The 22,905-nt window shown below is 33.7% G+C and overlaps 1 protein-coding gene across 1 annotated transcript in view; it reads right to left on the bottom strand.

The window, feature by feature from the left end:
• Positions 1-2,238: 2,238 nt before the first annotated feature.
• LOC132759755 (uncharacterized) overlaps positions 2,239-22,905 on the bottom strand; it is a 38,202-nt gene continuing 17,535 nt past the window's right edge. Inside the window, exons 10-20 of the mRNA XM_060751583.1 lie at positions 22,594-22,716; positions 21,242-21,454; positions 15,286-15,461; positions 14,783-14,869; positions 10,800-14,356; positions 10,131-10,233; positions 8,874-8,934; positions 8,309-8,433; positions 7,507-7,656; positions 7,068-7,191; positions 2,239-2,300 (exon numbers count right to left, since the gene is read on the bottom strand). Coding sequence (XP_060607566.1) covers positions 2,239-2,300; positions 7,068-7,191; positions 7,507-7,656; positions 8,309-8,433; positions 8,874-8,934; positions 10,131-10,233; positions 10,800-14,356; positions 14,783-14,869; positions 15,286-15,461; positions 21,242-21,454; positions 22,594-22,716 — 4,781 coding nt within the window. The remainder of the gene's footprint in view (positions 2,301-7,067; positions 7,192-7,506; positions 7,657-8,308; positions 8,434-8,873; positions 8,935-10,130; positions 10,234-10,799; positions 14,357-14,782; positions 14,870-15,285; positions 15,462-21,241; positions 21,455-22,593; positions 22,717-22,905) is intronic.

The following is a 22,905-nucleotide window of genomic DNA, read 5'->3' on the forward strand; positions in this document are numbered from 1 at the left end:
ACAGCATATACAGGGTTAATGGTGTAAGTTACACTTTTATAACCAAACATAATAAACAGTATTTACCTTGTTTATGTTTGAGTATAGGTAAAAACCAGTTCCCCTTTTTATCAGTTGTACCCTCCTTTAACAAAATTAGAAAATTAAAAGACCCCCCCTCGCCTGTCATAATAAAAATAAAAATCTTTTATTTCCCCTTTTTCTTGGCTTTTAACGGCCCAAATAAACCCAAAACATTTATTTTCATTTTGAAAAGGTTTTTAACCAAAAATTTTTTTGTACCCGTTGAAAAAAAAAAATTTTTAAGCTGTTATTACATGATATCCCGGTAGTCAAAATAATACTTTGGTTAACATTAGGCTACCTTTATGACAAATAATTTCACATTCAGCGCTACCTTCTAAAGGTAATAATCCTCAAACATGCTCTTAATCTACTACATGTAATAAAACACAGTTAAACACATTTTTTTTCCCTTTTCTAAAGAAATAAAGTACTCATTTGTGAGCCTTAATTCCAACTGCTATGTTAAAATGACAAACTAAAAACTTTATCAAACCAACGTAACAAGCAATAACCATTCATGTAAAGATTAACATATTCAATAAGATAATTACTTGTAAGTTTCAGTATTTCACATAAATACTCAGGTGGGACTGGTTTCATAATTCTCACAGCCATGTATTTGTTGCAGGCAGTCTGTAATCCATTCCTCATAATAAACTGTTCCTTAAACCATGCCCATGTCTGTCTGCTACACAGTAACTGTAATGCTAGACTTAGCTCTAATACACCAGCTGTACAAGATAAACAACAAAATATCTTTATGTCTGGATTTGAATATAACTAATTATAACACTTGGTAAAAGTTTTTAAATATCGAAATACAGCCAAATAGAAGTTGGTATTTGACATCAATTCTCAATGCATATGAAAACCATCAATAGCTTCTTGGTTTATGCATCAATCAGCTTCATTCTGGTCACTGCATGCATGGATCAAAACATATCTTTATATTATTTTAGCCGCGTCAATACAAAACCAACATAATGCGTTTGCGACCAGCATGGATCCAGACCAGCCTGCGCATCCGCTCAGTCTGATCAGGATCCATGCTGTTCGCTTACCAACCCTATTACAAGTAGAGAAACTGATAGCGAACAGCATGGATCCTGATCAGACTGCGCTGATGCCCAGGCTGGTCTGGATCCATGCTGGTCGCAAACGCATTACGTTGGTTTTGTTGTGACGCGGCTCATTTTGGTAAACACGTTTGATTTATATTTGAATTTCATAATTAGTCCAATACAATTTTTTTTCTTTTAGTGTTTTTCTACTACAAGCAATTAATAACATAAGGTTTATTCAAAAAGCGTAAAGACATTGGGGAAATCATATTTTCAGATATAAAATTAAAAATATTAAACTTAAATATTGCTACACAAGTTTAAACATAGTAAAACTATATGATAATGTAAAGACTAACATTTGTCTGAGTCCTCTTCAAGTACGTTTAACAATCTATTACACAATAGTTTAAGGATAGAGTCTGCATTACCAGCGTGGTACCTGACCAAACCACAGAGTTCTGTAAAATCACCATGATCTGAAAATAGTCAATTTCAAATATATTGTTGATGTACCATATAATCATCAAGAATTTCAAAGTCGTTCAACATCTACATAAATCAAAAATTTCACTAACGTTTTCTGAGACCTGATTACAGATCCTAATTATCAGGTTACAGTATATAAACAAATATCATTTATCAAATTGTAAAAACCATTTTTTGCAATCCAGCTTAAATGAACATGTTCAAACTAATGCCAAGTACTCAAACTCCCAAATTCTAGATTCATAGACCTATCACATTCCCTATTAGGCTAATTTGGCAAGTGGGTAACAAAGTTAACCAAATGATTATAGTGCTAAAACTTGAAATGATCGTTTATAAGAAAACCAATCAGAATATTACAATGTTAGAGCAGTGGCAAGGTCACATTAATGGTTTAAACATCATAAATTGCTTTAGATTTTCAATATCCTACCTTCATATTGACCTCCGAGGCTGTAGATAGAAGCACCTTTGTGACAACTTCTTCCAGAACTAGTGTCATTCCAAGACTGTCTACTTTGCCTGGACAGTCTGAAGGGTCTTTCTTCAGCACCTCTGGCCACACACTGACCACAGAGACTATAAATAATGTATGTTTAAATAAACCGCATGTCACCCATATTTAACTACACTTCATTATAGTCTCATGATAGAGAATCAAATCTTCGTTCTTCTCTATATCACCTGAATATAAAAAAAAACAATGTCTAGAGGGACGATAATTGTTCACATCAATTATATAAACTAAACAATGTCTAAGAAATTAATGTTCACTCAATTATATAAAACAACAAATCTTAAGGTAATTTCACCCCAAATTTTATAAAACAAAAATGTCTAAAAATATTTTACCCAATTTTTAAAAAATTAAACTAAATAAAGTTTCCCCCCAATTTAAAAAAAAAATCATTTAGAAAAATTTCCCATCCCCCGCAATAAAACAAAAACTTTAAAAAAGGGGTGTAGGGAAAAGATTTTTTGTTTCATAAAAATTGAAAATTTATAAGCATATCAATTTTTATTATCAGATCAAATTTGGGTTAAAATTTTTTGTTAACTCAAAAAAAGATCAGAGTAGGGAATTTTATCAATGCACTTAGTCTAGTGAAATTTTGGGGGTGAAGGGGCATATTTAAAACAGCCTAAAATTTTATGAAAGCATCAAAGGAAAAAATTATACACTTTTTCAAAATCTAGGGCACCTTTATATCAAAAATTTTTACTTTTAAAAATTTTGGGCACTAGAAGGGAAAATTTGAAAAACTTTTTAGAGTACCTATATATGATATCATTTAACAAATATTAAAGCTCTAAGCCTTGTACCTTCAGACAATAAGATTTTTTTGATTTTTTACTATATGTATATATTGAAAATCAATGACCCCGAGGCGGGGGCAATTTTGACCCCAGGGCTATAATTTGAACAATCTGGGTAGAGGTCTATCAGACAATGCCTTATGCAAAATATCTAAGCTCTAGGCCATTTTGGGTCTTTACAAGAAGGTATTTTAAATTTTTACTATATGTACATATAGTGAAAATCCATGACCCCCAGGGCAGGGCTGATTTTGACCCAGGGCTATAATTTGAACAATATTGGTAGAGGTCTTACCAGACAATGCCTTATGCAAAATATCTAAGCTCTAGGCCTATGGGTCTTTACAAAAAGGTATTTTTAAGTTTTTACTATATGTACATATAGTGAAAATCAATGACCCCCGGGGTGGGGCCGATTTTGACCCCAGGGCTATAATTTGAACAATCTTGGTAGAGGTCTACCAGACAATGCCTTATGCAAAATATCTAAGCTCTAGGCCTTTTGGGTCTTTACTAAGAAGATTTTTTAAATTTATTCTTAAAATTCCTTTTGGTTGCCATGGCAACCAATTTCTGCATGGAATTAAATTCTTTGAACAACTTTGGAAGCCCTTCACCCAAGGATCAATCCTGCCAAGTTTGGTTGAAATTGGACTAGTGGTTTTTCACAAGAAGATTTTTTAAGTTCACTATATAATCTATATAACACACACACACACAAACAAACGAACAAACACACACACACACACACACACAGGTGAATCGCTATATGCCACCGCATCGCAGATGCTGCGGTGGCATAAAAAGAACAAGAATGTGTTTGTTAAACACAAATGCCCCCGGCTCAGATTCTTGTCAGTAGCAATATTTCAAAAAATGTTTACCCATTCACTCAGTTAAGGACAGAAAAATTGCCAAAAAATTGTAAACACAAGTAATATAGCTTGACAAAGTCATAGCATTTTGTAATTGTGAAAAATATAAGTTGCCAAGTCATTGCTCTGACTTGTGAAGATGAAAAATATTCAACTTCGTGCAAGTTATCTTCCTACCGAATATGAAATACATCTGTCATTAAATAAAGGCTGTATGGGAAAAAGTGTAAAAATCTATTTTTAGCACTGGTGACCTTGACCCAACTGACCCCTTACTCCATCCAAAGGAAGAATACCATGCAAGTTATCTTCCTACCAAATATGAAATACATCTGTCAATAAATAAAAGCTGTATTGGCAAAAGTGTTAAAAATCTATTTTTAGCACAAGTGACCTTGACCCACTGATCCCTACCCCAATCAAAATGATGACCATGCAAGTTATCTTCCTACCAAATATAAAATATATTTGACACTTAATAAAGGCTGTATGAGCAAATGTGTAAAAATCTATTTTTAGAACTGGTGACCTTGACCCAACTGACCACTAACTCCATCAAAGTATATGTTTCTATCAATTATAAATAACATCTGTCTCTAGAATAAGGTCAATACATCTGTAAAAATCAATTTTAACATTGGTGACCTTGAAATTGGTAACATTGACCTTGACCCAAATGACCCCTTACTACACCCAAAGAAGGAAGACCTCCCATGTTTGTATTAAACTAAAACATCAACTAAAATATAAAGGCTGTATGAGCAAAAATGTTTATATTTATTTTTTAAACCAGTGACCTTGACCTTGACCCTAGAGACCGCTTACTCCACAAAAAATTAGAGGACCATCAAAGGTATCCACCTACTAAATATGAAAGATATCATTAAAGAAATTAAGCAATTAGGAGAAATTTAAGATAAATCCAACTTGCCGAAATAGGTTATGCCCCGGTCACATATTCACGGATAATGCCACGGAAGAGCTACGGTCTAATCGTTCACGGATTACTACGGAAATGTGAAATTCCATAGTCCGCTACGGTTCCAGTACGGTGACACAACGGTATGAGTACGGAGTTCGACGGATTTACCACCAAAAGCCCCGGGAGAGACACGGATTGTTACGGACCGACACGGTTTGGTACGGAGCGACACGAATCAGGACGGATGCACTAAGGATACACTACGGTCTGCTACGGTATAAGCACGGGTTAGTACGAATTAGTACGGGTCTGATACGGAGAAGAACGAATTGATACGGAGAAGAACGTATTGCCACGGACCTATACGGACCTATTATATCCGTCCACAACCTCTTGCATGCTCATTTTCAAAATGCCTCACAAGAAAAGAACACCTAGAAAACGAATTGCAGAGTTTGATTTTGGCGGAGAGGATTCGCCCTCATCGCGTCCGACCCTCGAGACATATCAGGTCCGATTAAAATGAATTTCGTGAAGGACGCCGGATCCTCAACAGGTTCAGCCATGAGAGCCTCATACTAAACATGAAGGGGTCTTCGTAATAGCCCATCTCTAGTCCACCATCTCCTCTTACGTGATTAGATATGAGCTAGTATTCATTAAAGAAAAATGTTGATCAATACTGCTTCTCTTTTGATTTTGAATTTTGCTGTTCATTTTACAATAACATTAATTATCGTGAATTTTTATGTTTTAAAAATATGTAAAAGCTTGTTAATTAATCTTATTATCACTCAAGGGCCAGCGTCCGAGGCTTATGAGACACTTTGTTTTATGTACATACTTACTCCAATTTCACGATCCAAATTGATGTTTGTAAAATATGTAACATCAAATGTTATTCTATTACTTATGAATTGTAGTATGATATTACTATATTTTTACCTCTATGCATGTCATCAGGCAGCTCGACCACTGCCTCCGCATTCTGAGCTATTTCAATATAAAGTTGCAGCCAGTAAATGGCAATTATCATTTATTGAATGTTTACGAAAATATGTCCATATTAACAAGAAGGTAATATTTATACCCTTGAAAAAGCACATGATACTATTAATCTATCCCACGTATGTAAAAAAAATCCGTGTTTATCCGTACTAAACAGTGGTGGACCGTACCATTCCGTACCGTTTCGTGTTGCAACGCAATAAACCGTATAAGACCGTGCTTATCCCTGCCTCTCCGTAGTACAATGTATTACGATCGTAGCTTTCCGTGACAATGCCGTATTAATCCGTATTAAAACCGTACCTTATACGTAGGGTAACCGTACAAATACGTAGTTCTCCGTACCAACCCGTGGAAATCCGTAGCAGGTTGAGGCCTACGAATCAGTACGGACTAGTACGGTTTCCGTACGGACCAGTACGTATCAGAACGGTTTAATACGGACTAGTAGGGATACGCTACGGTTGATTTTTCCGTAGCAAATTTTTGTGCATGTTCAAAAATTGTCAAGGATCGCTACGGATATACAAGGACTACTACGATTGATTACGGTTACAATACGGAGAGCTACAGACCAGTACGGGTAGCTACGGACGATGCCGGAACTAATCCGTGGCTCTTCCGTGGGCGTATTCCGTGAATATGTGACCGGGGTATTAACCAGATAGGCCCTATTTTCAAAGTGAAAAAAGGGAAATAACTGGGAAATATGGATGACACAGTTATATAACTTGGCAATATCATGTACTTTGTATTGATAAGTAAGTGTGGAAATTATAAAGCCATTAATATAGATAGAACTTAAGATATTTCCAACTTGCCGTTTTAGGTTAACCATTATTCTTTTTCTAAGTGCTGAAAAGGGCCATAACTTGGTAAATATGAAAGCCAGAGTTATGTAACTTGCCCAGATCATGTACTCTGTATTGATTAGTAAGTGTGTAAACTTAGAAGGCATTGGTACAGGTAGAACTTAAGAAAAATCCAACTTGCCGTTCTAGGTTAACCTCGTACGGACAGACGGACAGACAGACGGTTCAATCACTATATGCCCGGGGGCATAAAAATGTCTAAAATAATGTTCACCCAATTATATAAAACAACAATGTCTAAAATAATGTTCATCCAATAATACAAGAGAGTCATGATTGCGTTGCACTGCTAACCAGAATAAATGTTGCATTGATTTCTGAGGAAAAAATTATTAACAGTAACCATTTGTATTTCCTTCCTTTATCTATAGGCTGTTTATAAAGGTTATTCAAAACAGTTTCTTGATTTCTCCAGATTACAAGAATAATTCAATGTAAATAGTCTGTATTACCCTACCTTGAAGAGAGCACAGGGCTACAAACACCCTACACTGTGCCATTTTGCCAACTATACTGCGAGAACTGTCACAACTAAATACACAGTCCCAAATCTTCCTCATCACATCCATCCAGTCATATTTCTTTAAAGACATAATCACATGGTTAAAATATTTACCTTACTCATATGTAACCTCAAATCCTATTACTATTAACAAGTATTGAAACTAAAACAAAATCTCAAAAGTAATAGGTAAATTATACTACTGTATACAGAACTGTCATTAACAGGTGGCTGGAGGTCAAGCTGACATTGTCCTAGAAAACACTCTTTTGTTGTATGTGATAAAACCAGAATGACAGCCTCAAATTCAGAAACATTTTTATGACAACCATGGGACTGATAATTTACACAAATTAACATTTACATAATTTATAAATCATTCAAAATAACATACCAATTCTGTACATATATATTGTATCAATTCGACAGCTTTTTTCTCTACATCACTGGTAAATGGTAGATGACAGTCAATGGTTAGATACTGACTGTTCTCACACATACGATATACTACATCTAGAGTCTCTGTCTGTACACGACCTAAACACTGTAATATCAAATACATACAATTCAATATCAGGATGAACATTTCAAGTTTGTCAGTCAACTGACATACAGTTTGGTCAGTTAAACCTGGTTCAATACTGGTGGTACAGTCTAAATCTTTAATCATATTTTACTAGTCTTGAGATATGTCACTAAATCAAACCTTCAGGAAGTTGAATTTTGATATTATACTTCCTCTGATATCAATCTATCACTGTTCATTAATAGTTTAAGGAATTTCAGTATCAATGTAATAGAATTTCAACAGATCAGACATCATTATATAGTGTGATGAGAGTACACATATATACAAGCTGACTAGGCTCTATAATGCTTGGTAATATCTACAGATAATAATATGTTAATCTTTGCCATAATTTTTCCAACAAGCCAAACAAGACAACAAACATAGAAGATTTTCAAACTAAACTATATGACGTTGTATCTTGTTTCTAAATCTCATTATTAAAAACTGTATAAAAATGATAAATGATAATAGCAATATTCCTAATATTTGGACAACCCCTAAATTAGTTTAAATCTATTCATTTAACTTTGAATCAGTTTGAATTGAATTGAGTTTAATTGAATTCTTATTTGGGTTATAACCATGTTGTCTGTTATGAAACAAATTATGACTGTCTATCTATTACCTCAAGACAGGCAGCTAGAAGGTCAACAGTGACAGTATCATCACATGGTTGTGGAGAATAATTTGCCACAAAGCATTCTGCTGTCTCTGATGACTTGAGGAAACTCTGCATCTTCTTCTTGTTCTCTGAAATATTTACATCAATGATTTATTACAGTTATTGTTTAATATCTATTCTTGTGTAGATTATTTAGAGATAAATAACACTCTAACAAGACAACAAACCATTCTTTTTCAAGAGCTGACAATAGACACAGGTGAGTTATCCTCATGCGAATTTGAAACTGTTATTGTTATATTTTTTTTTTATACATTTTTCTAGGTCATTTATTTTTAGGTCACGCCAACACAGTATAGGTCATATGGCAATTTTCCAGCTTCATTGGTGGTAAAAGACCTCAGGCGCCCATCTATGCATTATTTCAGGCACAAGCCAACATCTGAGTAGAACCACCAATGTTCCGTAAGCTAGCTGCATAGCTTCCCCACAAAAAAAAATCCAAAGTCTCAGGCAGAGATTTGAACCAACAGTGGTGAGAGAACAAGCAGGTTTTTATATAACTAACCTTGACTAATTGACTTCAGAGAAGATGAAGACTTCTGTTTCTTTACTTTTCCTTCTTTAGGCTGAAACCAGATATAGCACATTTTCACTTATGTCAAATAAAAAGCCTAATAGTCTTTAACTTCAAGTAATACATCTATCATAATCACATGAAAGTCAAATGATAGTACAGCATGTTTGTTATTCCAATTCTTATTGGACAATCATATGATTAAAGAGATTTGATTGAGGTTTCTGACTAGAAATATATTACCAAGATTTTCATAACTGGATATATTTCTTTATTTTTTTTCTTCATTTTTTACAATTTAACCTGCCGTAAGATTTTCAAATCCTATTTTTTTTAGGCTTCAGTAGAGCTCCTGTAGTACCATTATCTTCACAGCTGCAGAAAATTTCATTTTAATTGAAGGAAGCAATTGTGTAGTAATAAAAATTTGTTATAAACATTTGACAGGTTATGAAAATATTGCATCTGGTGTTCACTCAGCGCAAAATATTTCAATCATACATGCAAAACAAACAAATTTTCTTTTTATTTCATGCTTTTTAAGTGATTTTAAGTACTTTTTAATAATTTTGCCGCGTAACGTGGCACATTATCCCTTGTGACGTCATCACATCTTGACGTCACATTATCAATTTTGAAATTTAGGTCTGTAACATTTCTCTAATTTTGTTACATTTTTAACATTATGTATGATGACATCGACTTTCTTTTCCTAAAGTCCTTTTACGCATGACGGCATTTATTTTTGCCTGTTATTCCATTTAGTTATGATTTTCTTTATCCGCATTCAGATATAGTCCGGCTACAGTGAAAATTATATTTTATGAATTTCACTAGTGGTTTATCAGAATATAATCATCTGATATGTTACAATAAAACACTGGAAAGCATGAAATAAATATGATTATATCACAATTTGCTTAACAATCCTTACCTTACCTTCTCAATTATACACTAACAACTGATTAATTAAACCTGATCATATTATAACTTGTCGAAAATCTTTATTGCTTATTACCAAACACAAGTAACGGTAACAAAAATAATACCATCAAATACCAGCTTTGCAAATAGAATATTAGGTAGAAAAAGTGACTCAGTTGTTTGACTTCATACATGTTTTCGAGGGATGGAATATCTGTAACAGAGGACGAAATATCTGTAACAACAGAAAGAAATATTTGTAACAGAGGATTTGACCAGCTTGATCAAACAAATGATCATATTTGATTGAAACAAAATACCTACCTTTTCCTTATCATGAGTATCCTTGTTGTTTTCCAGATTTTTTCTCTTTCTACTCACGGTGACTGGAGGTAACACTGGAGCATCTATAATCTGTATCTTCTTTCTGTTATATATAAATATCAAAATGTTTATAACAATGCAAATCTAAGAATATGCTATTTTTTTGAGAAAGACCTTTTTGTATGTTTGGCTGGTTTTATGTAACATTGACACTGTAATTGTCATATGGCACTTTGCAGCTTTATCGGTAGAGATAACTGTCACAGAGACAGCAAACCATAGACAGTAGTGTTGTTTTCACATTAACAACTCTTATTTCAAATCTGCGCATGTTGAGGTAAATTCCGAATGAAAAATTGAGGCCTGTCACAGTATTTTAGTTACTATAGTTGTAGACCATACCTTTGGTATTTTTTTTATAAACAGTTGGAAAACTTTGCAAGCATGGATAAGCACTCATTTGATATAAATTTTAATAAATAATAGATTTAAAATAACCCTATTTTACAGATGAAAAGGGAAAATTACTGATTTTGCAAGAATTTGTAGCCAGAGTCAGTTGCTTGTCATAGTGAAATTTTGTTATTTTATCATTTGTTATGTAATTATGACTCACAAAATAAATTTAAAATCAAAGAAAATTATTACTATGAGAATTAAATGACTTACTGTGATTTAAGTATATTTGGTTTATGTGCCACTCTAGCCTTTCTCTTGAATGCCAAATTATCATGACTTAGTGTATACTCCTCAACCACCTTGTTGTCACCTTTCTCATCTATACTGACAACACTTTCTTTATCTCCACTTTCTATCAAGCCTGCATCTCTTTCAGATAACTTTTCTAAATTTCCTGCCAATCTATCTGATTCTATAGATTGTTCATCATGTGGTAATGTTTGAGATTTTTGACTAGTTATACCTGAGACAGATTTAAATGTCTGTGTTTCCTCTGCAACTACAGTGTTATCACCAGAAACCTTCCTTGCTTCACTTGATTCAGATTTTACTACACTTGAAACTTTCTTAAGAGCTGTTTGACTTGACTTCCTGATGCACATTTCTATATTTGTTTTATCAAAAGATGTCCTGCCCCTGGTGCCACGAGGTTTGACAGCAATAGCTGTTACAGGAGCTTCAGTAACAAACTGTTTAGGTCCTCCTTTAACACACCCAACCTTCCCTTCTCCTAATACCATAGGAGTGGTTTTATCTTTATCTTTCTGACTTATTATTAATTTTGTTATATTTTGTGAAGACTTAATTTGTTCAGTTTTTAATTTGGCACAACTTTTAGGAGTTTTAACTGGACTTATCATCTGTGGAATACTGAACAGTTTCAAACTAACATCACTTAAACATGTATCTTGTTCAGGTGAACATTGTTGACTTTCTACATTATTCACACATTCCAAATTGGTTTTTGCTTTTTTTACACTTTCTAACTTAGTTGTACTTTTTGTTTTACTTGAGCTACCTGTCAAAGGTTGTTTATTTCTTATTTCCCTCTTATTTTTAACCATATGATTATCCTTCGCCTTTTCATTGTCAATAATTTCCGATGGATTAACAATTTTATCAGAAAATTCCCCTTTACACTCAACCTTTTTATTCTCGTCATTTTTAGGAGTGTCATCTTCATTATTTATTGCAACATCCGGTTCATTATAATCAACCTGTGGTTTTTGTTCATCAGTCATATGTTCTGGAGACAGGGGAGACACCCTTTCTATCTCCCTGATAGGAGAAGGTGGGAGAGGAGATATTGGATTTAAGAAATCAAATGGTGACAGAGAGAGAGGTGATACAGGAGAAGCCCTCTCAATGGAAGTAATACTTTGAATAGATGATCTAGACGATGAATCATCATGAAGTAATGTTTCGGAAATAAATGGTATCCTTGCAGTATCAACAGAATCTTTCTCATCAGCAGAAATATTAACCTCCTGTCTTGAGAAATGAAAAGATGGTTCATGATACTGATATGAACAGCCAGGTTTATTAGATATGTCATCTTCTGACACTGCACTTAATGAATTATCAGTAAATTCGTTACAAGTTTTAGTTTTTGTCAGAGTATAACCACAATTTTCTGAGCTTAGATTAGTATCACAGACAGGCTTTGTTTTGTTTTGAGCATTTTCAAAATTTTGTGAACCAGGTGACGGCTCTTGTTTACAATTCAATAAGTCTTCAACACCAAAAATAAAATTTGAATCACTACTAATTTTGCTACCACTTTCACTGTCACCTTTGTTCAAATCATCATCTAATTCCTCCTCCACAATTGTACCACAAGTAGAAAACAATCTTGATGGAGAGGTTCCAAAGGACACAGCACTATCTGTGCTTGGAGCTCTTTCTAAAGTATGTGTATTAACAGTGAACCCTGTGCTCATCTGTCTATTTGTGGTTATTTTTTCAACACTATTATCACCTTCTCCTGACTTCTCATCTGAGTTACTAAATTCATCATCAAACATAGAGTCACCCATGCTGTGTTCTTTAGTCTCTAATTTTGTAATGCCTTTACAAATTTCACTATTATCATTTCTTATTTCAACACTAACTTCAGCATTTTGTTCTTTTGAGCAAACAAGCTTTGTTTCATCTGTTTTGTTGTCACCATCAATGTTGTGTAAAAGTTTTTGTGACGATTCTTTATGAATTGTTACAGATTTACAAGTCACAGCCTTATTAGAATCATGCACTATACCTTCCGGTGCTAACTTATCTTCATCACTTCCATCTGCCGTACCTATCACACAACTGCCCTCTGAATTTTTCTTCCTAAGTTCTAAAACCTCAAACTTTTGTGGTATATTCATCTGTTCATGGTTCAATTTATTAACTTCCACTTTACTTTCTCCTCTTACTTCAGAATCAAGATCTCTATATTTACAACTTCTTCTCAATCTCCTAGCCACATTTTTCTTTTGCATCCCTCGCACCCTTGGTGAAAACATTTTCGACTCTTTATTATTTCTATCAAGAACTTCATAATCACCAACATAACTATAGTCGTCAATTTCATTTGCCAAAGTTTCTGATGAAGACTTTTGAAAGTTGATAAATTTATGTGAACCAAACTTCTTCATGATCTTCTTGCTACAGTTTTTATCTATTTCAACTTTGGCACTTTTATCTTCAGTGTTGTGTTTAGTTTTTTCAATGCTTTTCTTCACATTATCCAGTTTTTGTAAACAAGAGTTTGGCACAAGGATCGTTTCAGCTGTTTGCTTGTCTTGAAGCATTTCATTATCTACTTCTTTGTCACATGAAAGTAATTCACAGGGACTAGATGTATCACTTTCAGGCTTTGTTTTACTAACATTACCTTTTATTCTACTATTGTCTTTGTTATCTTGACTAGGAACAACATCACCAGATGTGCTCATAATTAATCTCTCATCATCTAAGATATTGTCACTGTCTTTTATCTTCGACATATCCCTTAAAATACTGTCAGTATTACAATCAAACAAATTCTCATTAAAAGTTGGAGTAAATTCCTCTGTATCATTTCTATTTAACTCTGATTTATCTCCATCTGAATTAACTTTACCAGCATTATTTTCAGCAGTAGTCTTTACGTCACTCATAAAAATGTCTTTATTCCCTTGTTCAACAACATTCTCTGTATATTCATTAATATAGGACACTTGGTCTTCAGTTTCACTTTCTCTCTGACTATAAATTCTTGCACTCCTTTTAACAGGTGGTTTCTTCTGTATTTTATCAGAATTTTTATCTTCACCACAAGGTTCATTTATTCCTTCAGAGACTTTTTCTAAACCCTGTGAGGCATCTTTAAAGATTGCATTATTTTCATTATGATCTAAGTTAACCGAGTCTAGGCTATTACTTTGATTGGATCTAAGGTGGGATTGGTGGGCAACTCTCTTTCTTACAGCAGTAGGTGAAATAATCTCAATACTATTAGCTAACTTCTCCTTTAATGTAAGCTCTCTATCCTTGTTTTCTTCAGCAGAAAACTTTTCTTTCACTCTCTCTTTGACATTGTCACAATATTTTACTTCTTCATTTACAATTTCAACTTTACGTATGGCTTCAACAGTTTTAATGTGATCATCTTGTTCTTTAAGAGGAGTTACAGAATATGTTTCATCTCCTTTTGCTTGATCTTCAATACATGTGTTGGAATTTTCATCACCCAAATCAGTCAAATTCTCTGTCACTTTTACTGGTATCTCATCCTTTGATATCTGAGGTAGAAATGCCAATAAAGTTACTTAAATTTCTCAAATTTGTTTACTTAATTTTACCTTATTCTTACTTCTATATACTATATACTTATTTTTAATCTTTTGATCTAGAAAGAAATTGAAAGAAAAAGAAACAATCATCATAGAATGGATTAATTCTGCATGCTGCTTAATTATAAAATGAAATAACAAGGAATGAATTTGAGATAATCAAACAGATGGTTTGTCACAGATTTTAAATATATTCCTCAAGACAGTCATACATTTAACAGATAAAGAAAATAGAAAAGCTGTGAATCTATCTGACACTGAACACACACCAAATGAACTTAAAGCCATAGCAACTACATTAAACTAACAAGTGTTGTGAACCGTAACAACAAGTAAACTAGTAATACAGTATGACAGTAAAGACAGATTACATACGTGATCTAGTGAATCATCCTGTAACAATTGTTGTTCTAGTACATCAGCTATATCAGATACCTCACCTTCATCCTCCTCATTCTCTAACTATAATAACAAATCATACTTTAATGTGTTGTCAATCTCAGCTATATCAACAATAACCTTATATAACAGTTGAGATCTATGGAAACCATTTCTAGCCAATTTTACAATTTTTGAGGTAATGTGGCAACTCTCATACTTTTATTATGGACATAAACCCAAGGTGCCCTGTCTTGATTCATTTTAAGGTATATTGTTAGACTATTCAACCAATTAAGGGTGAAGCTATAACACTATCTCGTGGTAACATCCAATGTCCAATGCAGGATTATTATTCAATATGAACAAATTGTAAGGTATTCTGATCAGAAAAACATATTGATGCAAGCTGTATAAAATTTATGACCTGGTATACCTAGAATATTTTACAGAGAGAAAAAATCAATTTTACTGAAAGACCATATTGATGAAACCTTTACCTTTCTTTCAGCAAAGCATGCCGGTGATGGTGGCAAAGGTGACAAACATTTCATAAGTGGACTAAATGTCCATTTAACACTGCATACACTTATGTTATCATCATCATCATCAGTGTCTTCTAAACTGCTTGAACTTTGCGAAGCCAGCTCATTATCATTCTTGAGTGCCATCACATCTGCAAAAATGATCAAATATGGTTATAAGGTTAAGTTATAATTCAATAAAATATCTGCTACATGTATAATGACCTAAAAAATGCCTTAACATTAACTACCATATGCATATTTTAAAATAAGACATGAAAGAAATTTACCCTTTATAGCAAACTCCCCTGTATAGAAAACAGTGTATCCCTTATAGTGACTTAGTTAACTAATTTCTGACAATGAAAACCATAACAAAAGCTGTTAGAGAAGCAGCATAGTCCTCTTTACTCAGTGCTGAATAGTAGGATTAAACCAAACAAGAGGGCCATGATGGCCCTGAGGTCGCTCACCTGTATATAGGCCCCCGGAGCGGGGCCAGTTTAAACCCCAGGGCTTTTATTTGAGCAAACTTGGAAGACACCCATTACAAGATGTTTCATGATGTTAAGTTTTTACTACACACATATAATGAAAAACAATGACCTCCCCCCCCCTTTGGCAGGGCCAATTTAAACCCAAGGGATTTTATTTAAACAAACTTGGTAGACACTCACTAGAAGATGTTTCATGCTTAATATCTAAACTCTAGCTATTTGGGGTTTTTTTAAAGAAGATTTTTTAAGTTTTTGCTATACACATATAAGGAAAATCAATGACCCCCGGGGCGGGGCCAATTTTGACCCCAGAGCTTTTATTTGAACATACTTTGTAGACACCCATTAGAACATGTTTCATGCTAAATATCTTAGCTCTAGCTTTTTGGGTTCTTTAAAAGAAGATTTTTTAAGTTTTTACTATATGCATATAGGGAAAATCAATGACCCCCTGGGGCGGGGCCAATTTTGACCCCAGGGCTTTTATTTGAACAAACTTTGTAGACACTCAGTAGAAGATGTTTCATGCTTTATATCTAAACTCTAGCTATATGGGTTTTTTCAAAGAAGATTTTTTAAGTTTTTGCTATACACATATTTAGGAAAATCAATGACCCCCGGGGCGGGGCCAATTTTGACCCCAGGGCTTTTATTTGAACAAAGTTTGTAGACACCCATTAGAACATGTTTCATGCTAAATATCTTAGCTCTAGCTCTTTGGGTTCTTTAAAAGAAGGTTTTTAAGTTTTTACTATATGCATATAGGGAACTATATGCATATAGGGAAAATCAATGACCCCCCGGGGCGGGGCCAATTTTGACCCCAGGGCTTTTATTTGAACAAACTTGGTAGACATTCACTAGAAGATGTTTCATGCTAAATATCTTAGCTCTACCTCTATGGGTTCTTTAAAAGAAGATTTTTTAAGTTTTTACTATATGCATATAGGGAAAATCAATGACCCCTTGGGGCGGGGCCAATTTGACCCCAGGGCTTTTATTTGAACAAACTTGGTAGACACTCACTAGAAGATGTTTCATGCCAAATATCTAAGCTCTAGCTCTTTGGGTTTTTTAAAAGAAGATATTTAAAGTTTTTTCTTTTGGTTGCCATGGCAACCAGAGTTCTGCATGGAATTAAATTCTTTGAACAATGTTTAAAGGTGACCACCAAAGGAACATTCCTGTGAAGTTTGGATGAAATTGGCTTAGTGGTTTATGAGGAGATGTCATTTAAAGTAAAAGTTTACAGACGGACAACGGACGGACAACGGACGAAAACAATCACAAAAGCTCACCCTGTCACTTTGTGACAGGTGAGCTAAAAAGAAAAGGGGCATAATTCTGCAAAACAGTTGGCAGAATTATATGTCCTTGATAGTAAACAAAAATTTGATAGTAAACTTTAACAAATATTTATAAACATTCTAAATATAACTCCTTAAAAATATTGCAACAAGGATAATTACCCTTGTCTTACAACTGTGCACAGTCATGAGAATCAAGTATTTTAAGGTCATGTTGATACCTTCATAGTTTTTATATCATTCTTATCATGTTGATAACTTCATAAGTTTTATATCATTCTTATCATGTTGATACTGTCAAAGTTTTTATATCATTCTTATCATGTTGATACCTTCATAGTTTTTATATCATTCTTATCATGTTGATACCTTCATAGGTTTTATATCATTCTTATCGTGTTGATACCTTCATAGTTTTTATATCATTCTTATCATGTTGATACCTTCATAGTTTTTATATCATTCTTATCATGTTGATACCGTCATAGTTTTTATATCATTCTTATCATGTTGATACCTTCATAATTTTTATAACATTCTTATCATGTTGATACCTTCATAGGTTTTATATTATTCTACATAATAAGCAATTATGCCATGTTAATGCTCCTATGTTAATGGCAAAGACTATCATTGTATCATAGTTTGGGGACCTTTCTGTTGAAAATGTGTCAGAGTTAAATCGTATACATACACATGCACAGTGCGTTAACTGGAGTGCAGGTATTAGTTACCCGCACTCCAGAGCATGCCTATTGATTGGCTCATTTTTGCTGGGGTTTACACATTGTGACGGCAGAGAAAGGGAAAGCGTCATAAATATCATATTCAGATGTTCGTTCATTGGTTTCATTTTTGCTGGGGTTTCATATTGTGACAACAGGGAACGTGTTTTTATGTTAGACTATGATACAAAAGAGAAAGAACATCAAAACACTCGGCAATCTGATTAATACTTGGGGGCTATTGTACAAATCAGATAGCCTCGTGTTTCTATGCTCTTTCTATTACATAACAAATTTTAATAAATATTCTAAATAAAATAAGGCATAACTCCAAAATATAGCTTTCAGAATAATGCCCCTTGGCTTACATCTGCATGATAAACAAGTATTCTAAGTTCCATATTGATACTTTTAAATATTTGAATAATGGGCTATATTAAAGTTTTCCACAACACACTGACTCGACTTTTTCCTCAAAACAAAGTAAAAATGTTTAAAGGCCCATTATTCTTCATAAAAGCTTTATTTCTAAAGAACTTTTTAATTTTAGTGTGTGTACTTTTATTGTATCCAAAAAGTGACTTATTGGCCGATAACATGAACCATCTTTTCCATCTTTTGCCTTTTGGCATAAGATTATGTTATACATTTAATAACATCATAAATGTTCTTATGTCAAATATTTCAAGGACAAATCTGCAGTAGAGGTACAAATCACTTTTATCTATAAATCTATAAATTTTCTCTCTAAAATACAATCAAGTCATGAAGCTCTAAAACTATTCAACAGATAAAAAGAAATCCGTATTAAGTTAGAGATTAAATATGGTAACATATAGGGAAATAGTACCAGACAATTTTTCTCAATTGGTTCCCATAATAGCTGTGCAGTATTTGGAGACAGGAACCAATGTTACTGAAGGCAAGGCATCTTTTGCAAAATATCTTTTTGTTGGTAAAATAACTAACAGAAGTTCAGTAATTTATTCTCTTATTGTCTTAGAATATAAAGGTATATAATTAAAGGAAAATTATGCTGTAGAAGCTTTCTGGGGCAATGTATTTTGCTACTTGCAGCATGTGATAATTGACATCTTCCTTTGGTCTTGCAAGATATCAATTTTCCAACACTGCTCATAACAAAATATAAAACTTAAGAAAGCAGCACCTTAACACAACATAATATTCTGTAAATTTAAGTAACGCATAATAAAGTTATAGAGAATCTTACACGAGTGACTTTACATATTGAATTTATTAATTTGCTAAATGATAGTGATATTCTGCACAGTTGACTATGTTATCAGTTTTTGTTCAACAAGTTTAGAAAATAAATAAATTTATTTTGTTGACAGTGTAAATGAATACATAAATAAAGTAATCAGTTGCATTTGCATAGATATGGCCTATTGACACTCCTGTGTTATGATTATATGTGATAATAAATCATATTGTTTACTTTGTGATTTTAAAGTGTATTTTGAGATACAAATAAATATTTTAATTAATTTTTAAGTACATGTACTAAAAATTCTCGAGTTTCTGCTAAAGTTGAATATAAACTGCATGAGAAGAGATTTATTTCTTTACAAGAGCCAAAAATCATTCAACCGGAAAACCCGTGCAATATACGCAAGGACTTGAGCTACAGATCAATCCTGTAAAGTTTCATTGAAATTGCATTAGTGGTATAAGAGAAGTAGTCCGGACAAACTTTAAAAATAAAAATTATTAAAGGGCCATTACTCTGACAAAAATCATTGAACCGGAAAATGCTGACAATATGCACAACTACACTTGGTACTGATCATTCCTGTAAAGTTTGGATGAAATTGCACGAGTAGTTTATGAGGAGTAGTCCGGACAAGCTTTTGTGTATCTGGCAACACAGAGAAAAAAACATGTTTTTATCAAAGGGCCATAACTCAGCCAAAAATCATTCAACCGGAAAACTCGAGCAATATGCGCAAGGACTTGAGCTACAGATCAATCCTGTAAAGTTTCATAGAAATTGCATTAGTGGTATAAGAGAAGTAGTCCGGACAAACTTTAAAAATAAAAATTATTAAAGGGCCATAACTCTGACAACAAGAGCCCGGTTTGAGCCGGGCGATGCTCCCCGAATAGGTTTTGGACACAGGAAAGTACACCTCTTGTAGTTTCAGAGTTCAAAGTGCAATAATTCCAAAATTAGGCAAGGCAGAGTTACTGTTCTTTGCACTGCACTTCTAATCAATGTGATCTATCAACCTACAAAGTTTCTTGATGATATCTCGTTTTGTCCCGGACAACTTCAAAAAGTAAAAATAAAAAAAGGGTAATAACTCCAGAATTAGGCAAGGCAGAGTTATGATTATTGTGCACTGCACATCTACCCATTGAGATATATCCACCTACAAAGTTTCATGTTGATATCTCTTATAGTTTTACAGCTATGTCCTGGACAATATTTTTCTAAAAGGGGAGATAATTCAAAAATGAGGATTAACAGAGTTATGGTTCTTTTGCACCGCACCTCTACTCAATGAGATATATCTACCTACAATGTTTCATCTTGATATCTCTTATAGTTTTAGAGATATGTTCCGAAAAAAAATCAAAGTGTTAAAATTAACAAAGGGCAATAACTCCAAAATTAGGACAAAAAGAGTTATTGTTCTTATGCACTGCAAATCTACCCATTGAGATCTATTCACCTACAAAGTTTCATGTTGATATCTCTCATAGTTTTAGAGTTATGCCCCGGACAAGATTTTTCTATAAGGGGAGATAATTCAAAAACCGGGCAAAATAGAGTTATGGTTCTTTGACACTGCACTCCTTCTCAATGCCCTCTACCACTGTATGAAGTTTCAACAAATTATCTCCAAGGGACAGACGGCTGGACGGACAGACGGACAAGGCGCCGACTATATGCTCCCCCTTAATTTTTCGGGGAGCATAAAAATCATTGAACCGCAAAATGCTGACAATATGCACAACTAGACTTGGTACTGATCATTCCTGTAAAGTTTGGATGAAATTGCACCAGTAGAATATGAGAAGTAGTCTGGACAAGTTTTGTGACGGACGGATGGACAGACAGACAGACGTTGGAGAAGTGATCCCTATATGTCACCACTACTCCGTAGAGGCGACACAATAACTTACATTAATGGTACATGCATTTTATAGTTTACAATATTCATATATCTCAAGTCCTGGATAAGTTTAACTTTAACCTACTAAATTTCTGTAAATGAGTCATAAAAATGACTGTACCAACACTAGCTGTGTCACACTGCACAGTCCTGCAAGCTGTCCTTCACTAAAATGGTTCTGTTATAGCAAGTTAAAAGTTAATTGTTTAGAAAATAATGAGAATTTTATTTTCACATGTTTAGATTGTTTATTTTTACATTACCTTTAACCTGTGATTCAGATTTCTTCTCAGACATTATTTGTGATCTACCATGGCCTTGAGGAGGAGACAGTTTGTGATCCTGTGGACTGAGATATTGAGGACTCCTCAGTGGCGATGTTAAGGGGCATAAACCTCGAGGACTTCTTGTAGGGGACTTGAGAGGACTAGATAACTTCCCTGATGTTGTTCTTGTACGTCGCTTTGGACTGAACTCTACACAGAAAAACATAAACAGATAAGATTATATTCATTTTACTCAACAGGAATTGGCTTTATATCATCATACATCCAATTTGTCATGTGATCAGAAAGTTTGATATTATGATAAAAATGAAGGTGTGAAAAAATATAATCATTTCATTTATCAGTTTACTTATAATGCTGTACATTGAATGAAAGGGTAATCTCTAAATAGTTACTACCCTTGAAACTTCAAGAGTTTTCTACATATAAAAAAACTTCTCCTAATAAGCTCTTTCCCTTCAGGCATTTTTCTGCCTACTTTGAGAGTTATTGCTTGAAAATTTGATATTTGACCTCCAATATTACCCTTTACTTTGTAAAATATCTATCCTGATATAAATTTAATTGAAATATATTAATATATGTCAGAAATGAAATTAACAAAACAAAAACAATCTGCAAATGAGAAATAAAAGATTCCAGACTTTTCAATGCAGGTGTTTGCATTATGTAATATATACGTTGAATTGAGAACTTCTGTGCAAAAGTTACCACTTAAACACAAGAAAAGTGCTTGAAATTTATAAACACAGTAAACGTTTCAGTTTGAAAATTTCAGGTACAAACCAAGAACAGCCTTGTGAGAACATTAACTTGTTAATCATCTTAATTTATACATATGAGCCGCGTCATGACAAAACCAACATAGTGGGTTTGCGACCAGCATGGATCCAGACCAGCCTGCGCATCTGCACAGTCTGATCAGGATCCATGCTGTTCGCTTTCCAACTCTATTACAAGTAGAGAAACTGACAGCGAACAGCATGGATCCTGATCAGACTGCGCGAATGCGCAGGCTGGTCTGGATCCATGCTGGTTGCAAACGCATTATGTTGGTTTTGATGTGATGCGGCTCAATTATTGATCTGAATAAATGCGTAATGGCTATGAAATAAATAAACAAATTAAAAAGGGAGTGGTAGTGGGCTGGAACCTTGGAGGATCAAGTTTTAAGTCAACACATAAGATGAATGCTAGACAGGGTGCAAAATGATCTATATACTTAGATTAGACAAGACGGTCAAAATCATTTAAAGAATCTCTATATACATGCACATGTATTAAATATATTGAACATGATTCTAAAAGTTATTGACTAGAAAACTTACTTCTTTCTTTGATGACACCAGTAAGATGTTCAATTTTTGTGTGTGCAGCAGCCAGTTGTCTCTCCAATCTCTTCTCATTCTTAGCTATAGCTGCCTTGTCTCTCTTCAAACTAGTAATCTCATCTGTAACACAATCAACTTATATATCTACACTACATATAACATGATCTAGTAATCTCATCTGCAAAACAATCAACTTTTATATCTACAACCACTTATAACATGATCTAGTTATCTCATCTATAATACAATCAACTTATATATCTACACTACATATAACATGATCTAGTAATCTCATCTGTAATACAATCA

Source organism: Ruditapes philippinarum, unplaced genomic scaffold (assembly GCF_026571515.1).
Source record: "Ruditapes philippinarum isolate M1 unplaced genomic scaffold, ASM2657151v2 ctg38_1_1_1_1, whole genome shotgun sequence".
NCBI lineage: Eukaryota > Metazoa > Mollusca > Bivalvia > Venerida > Veneridae > Ruditapes > Ruditapes philippinarum.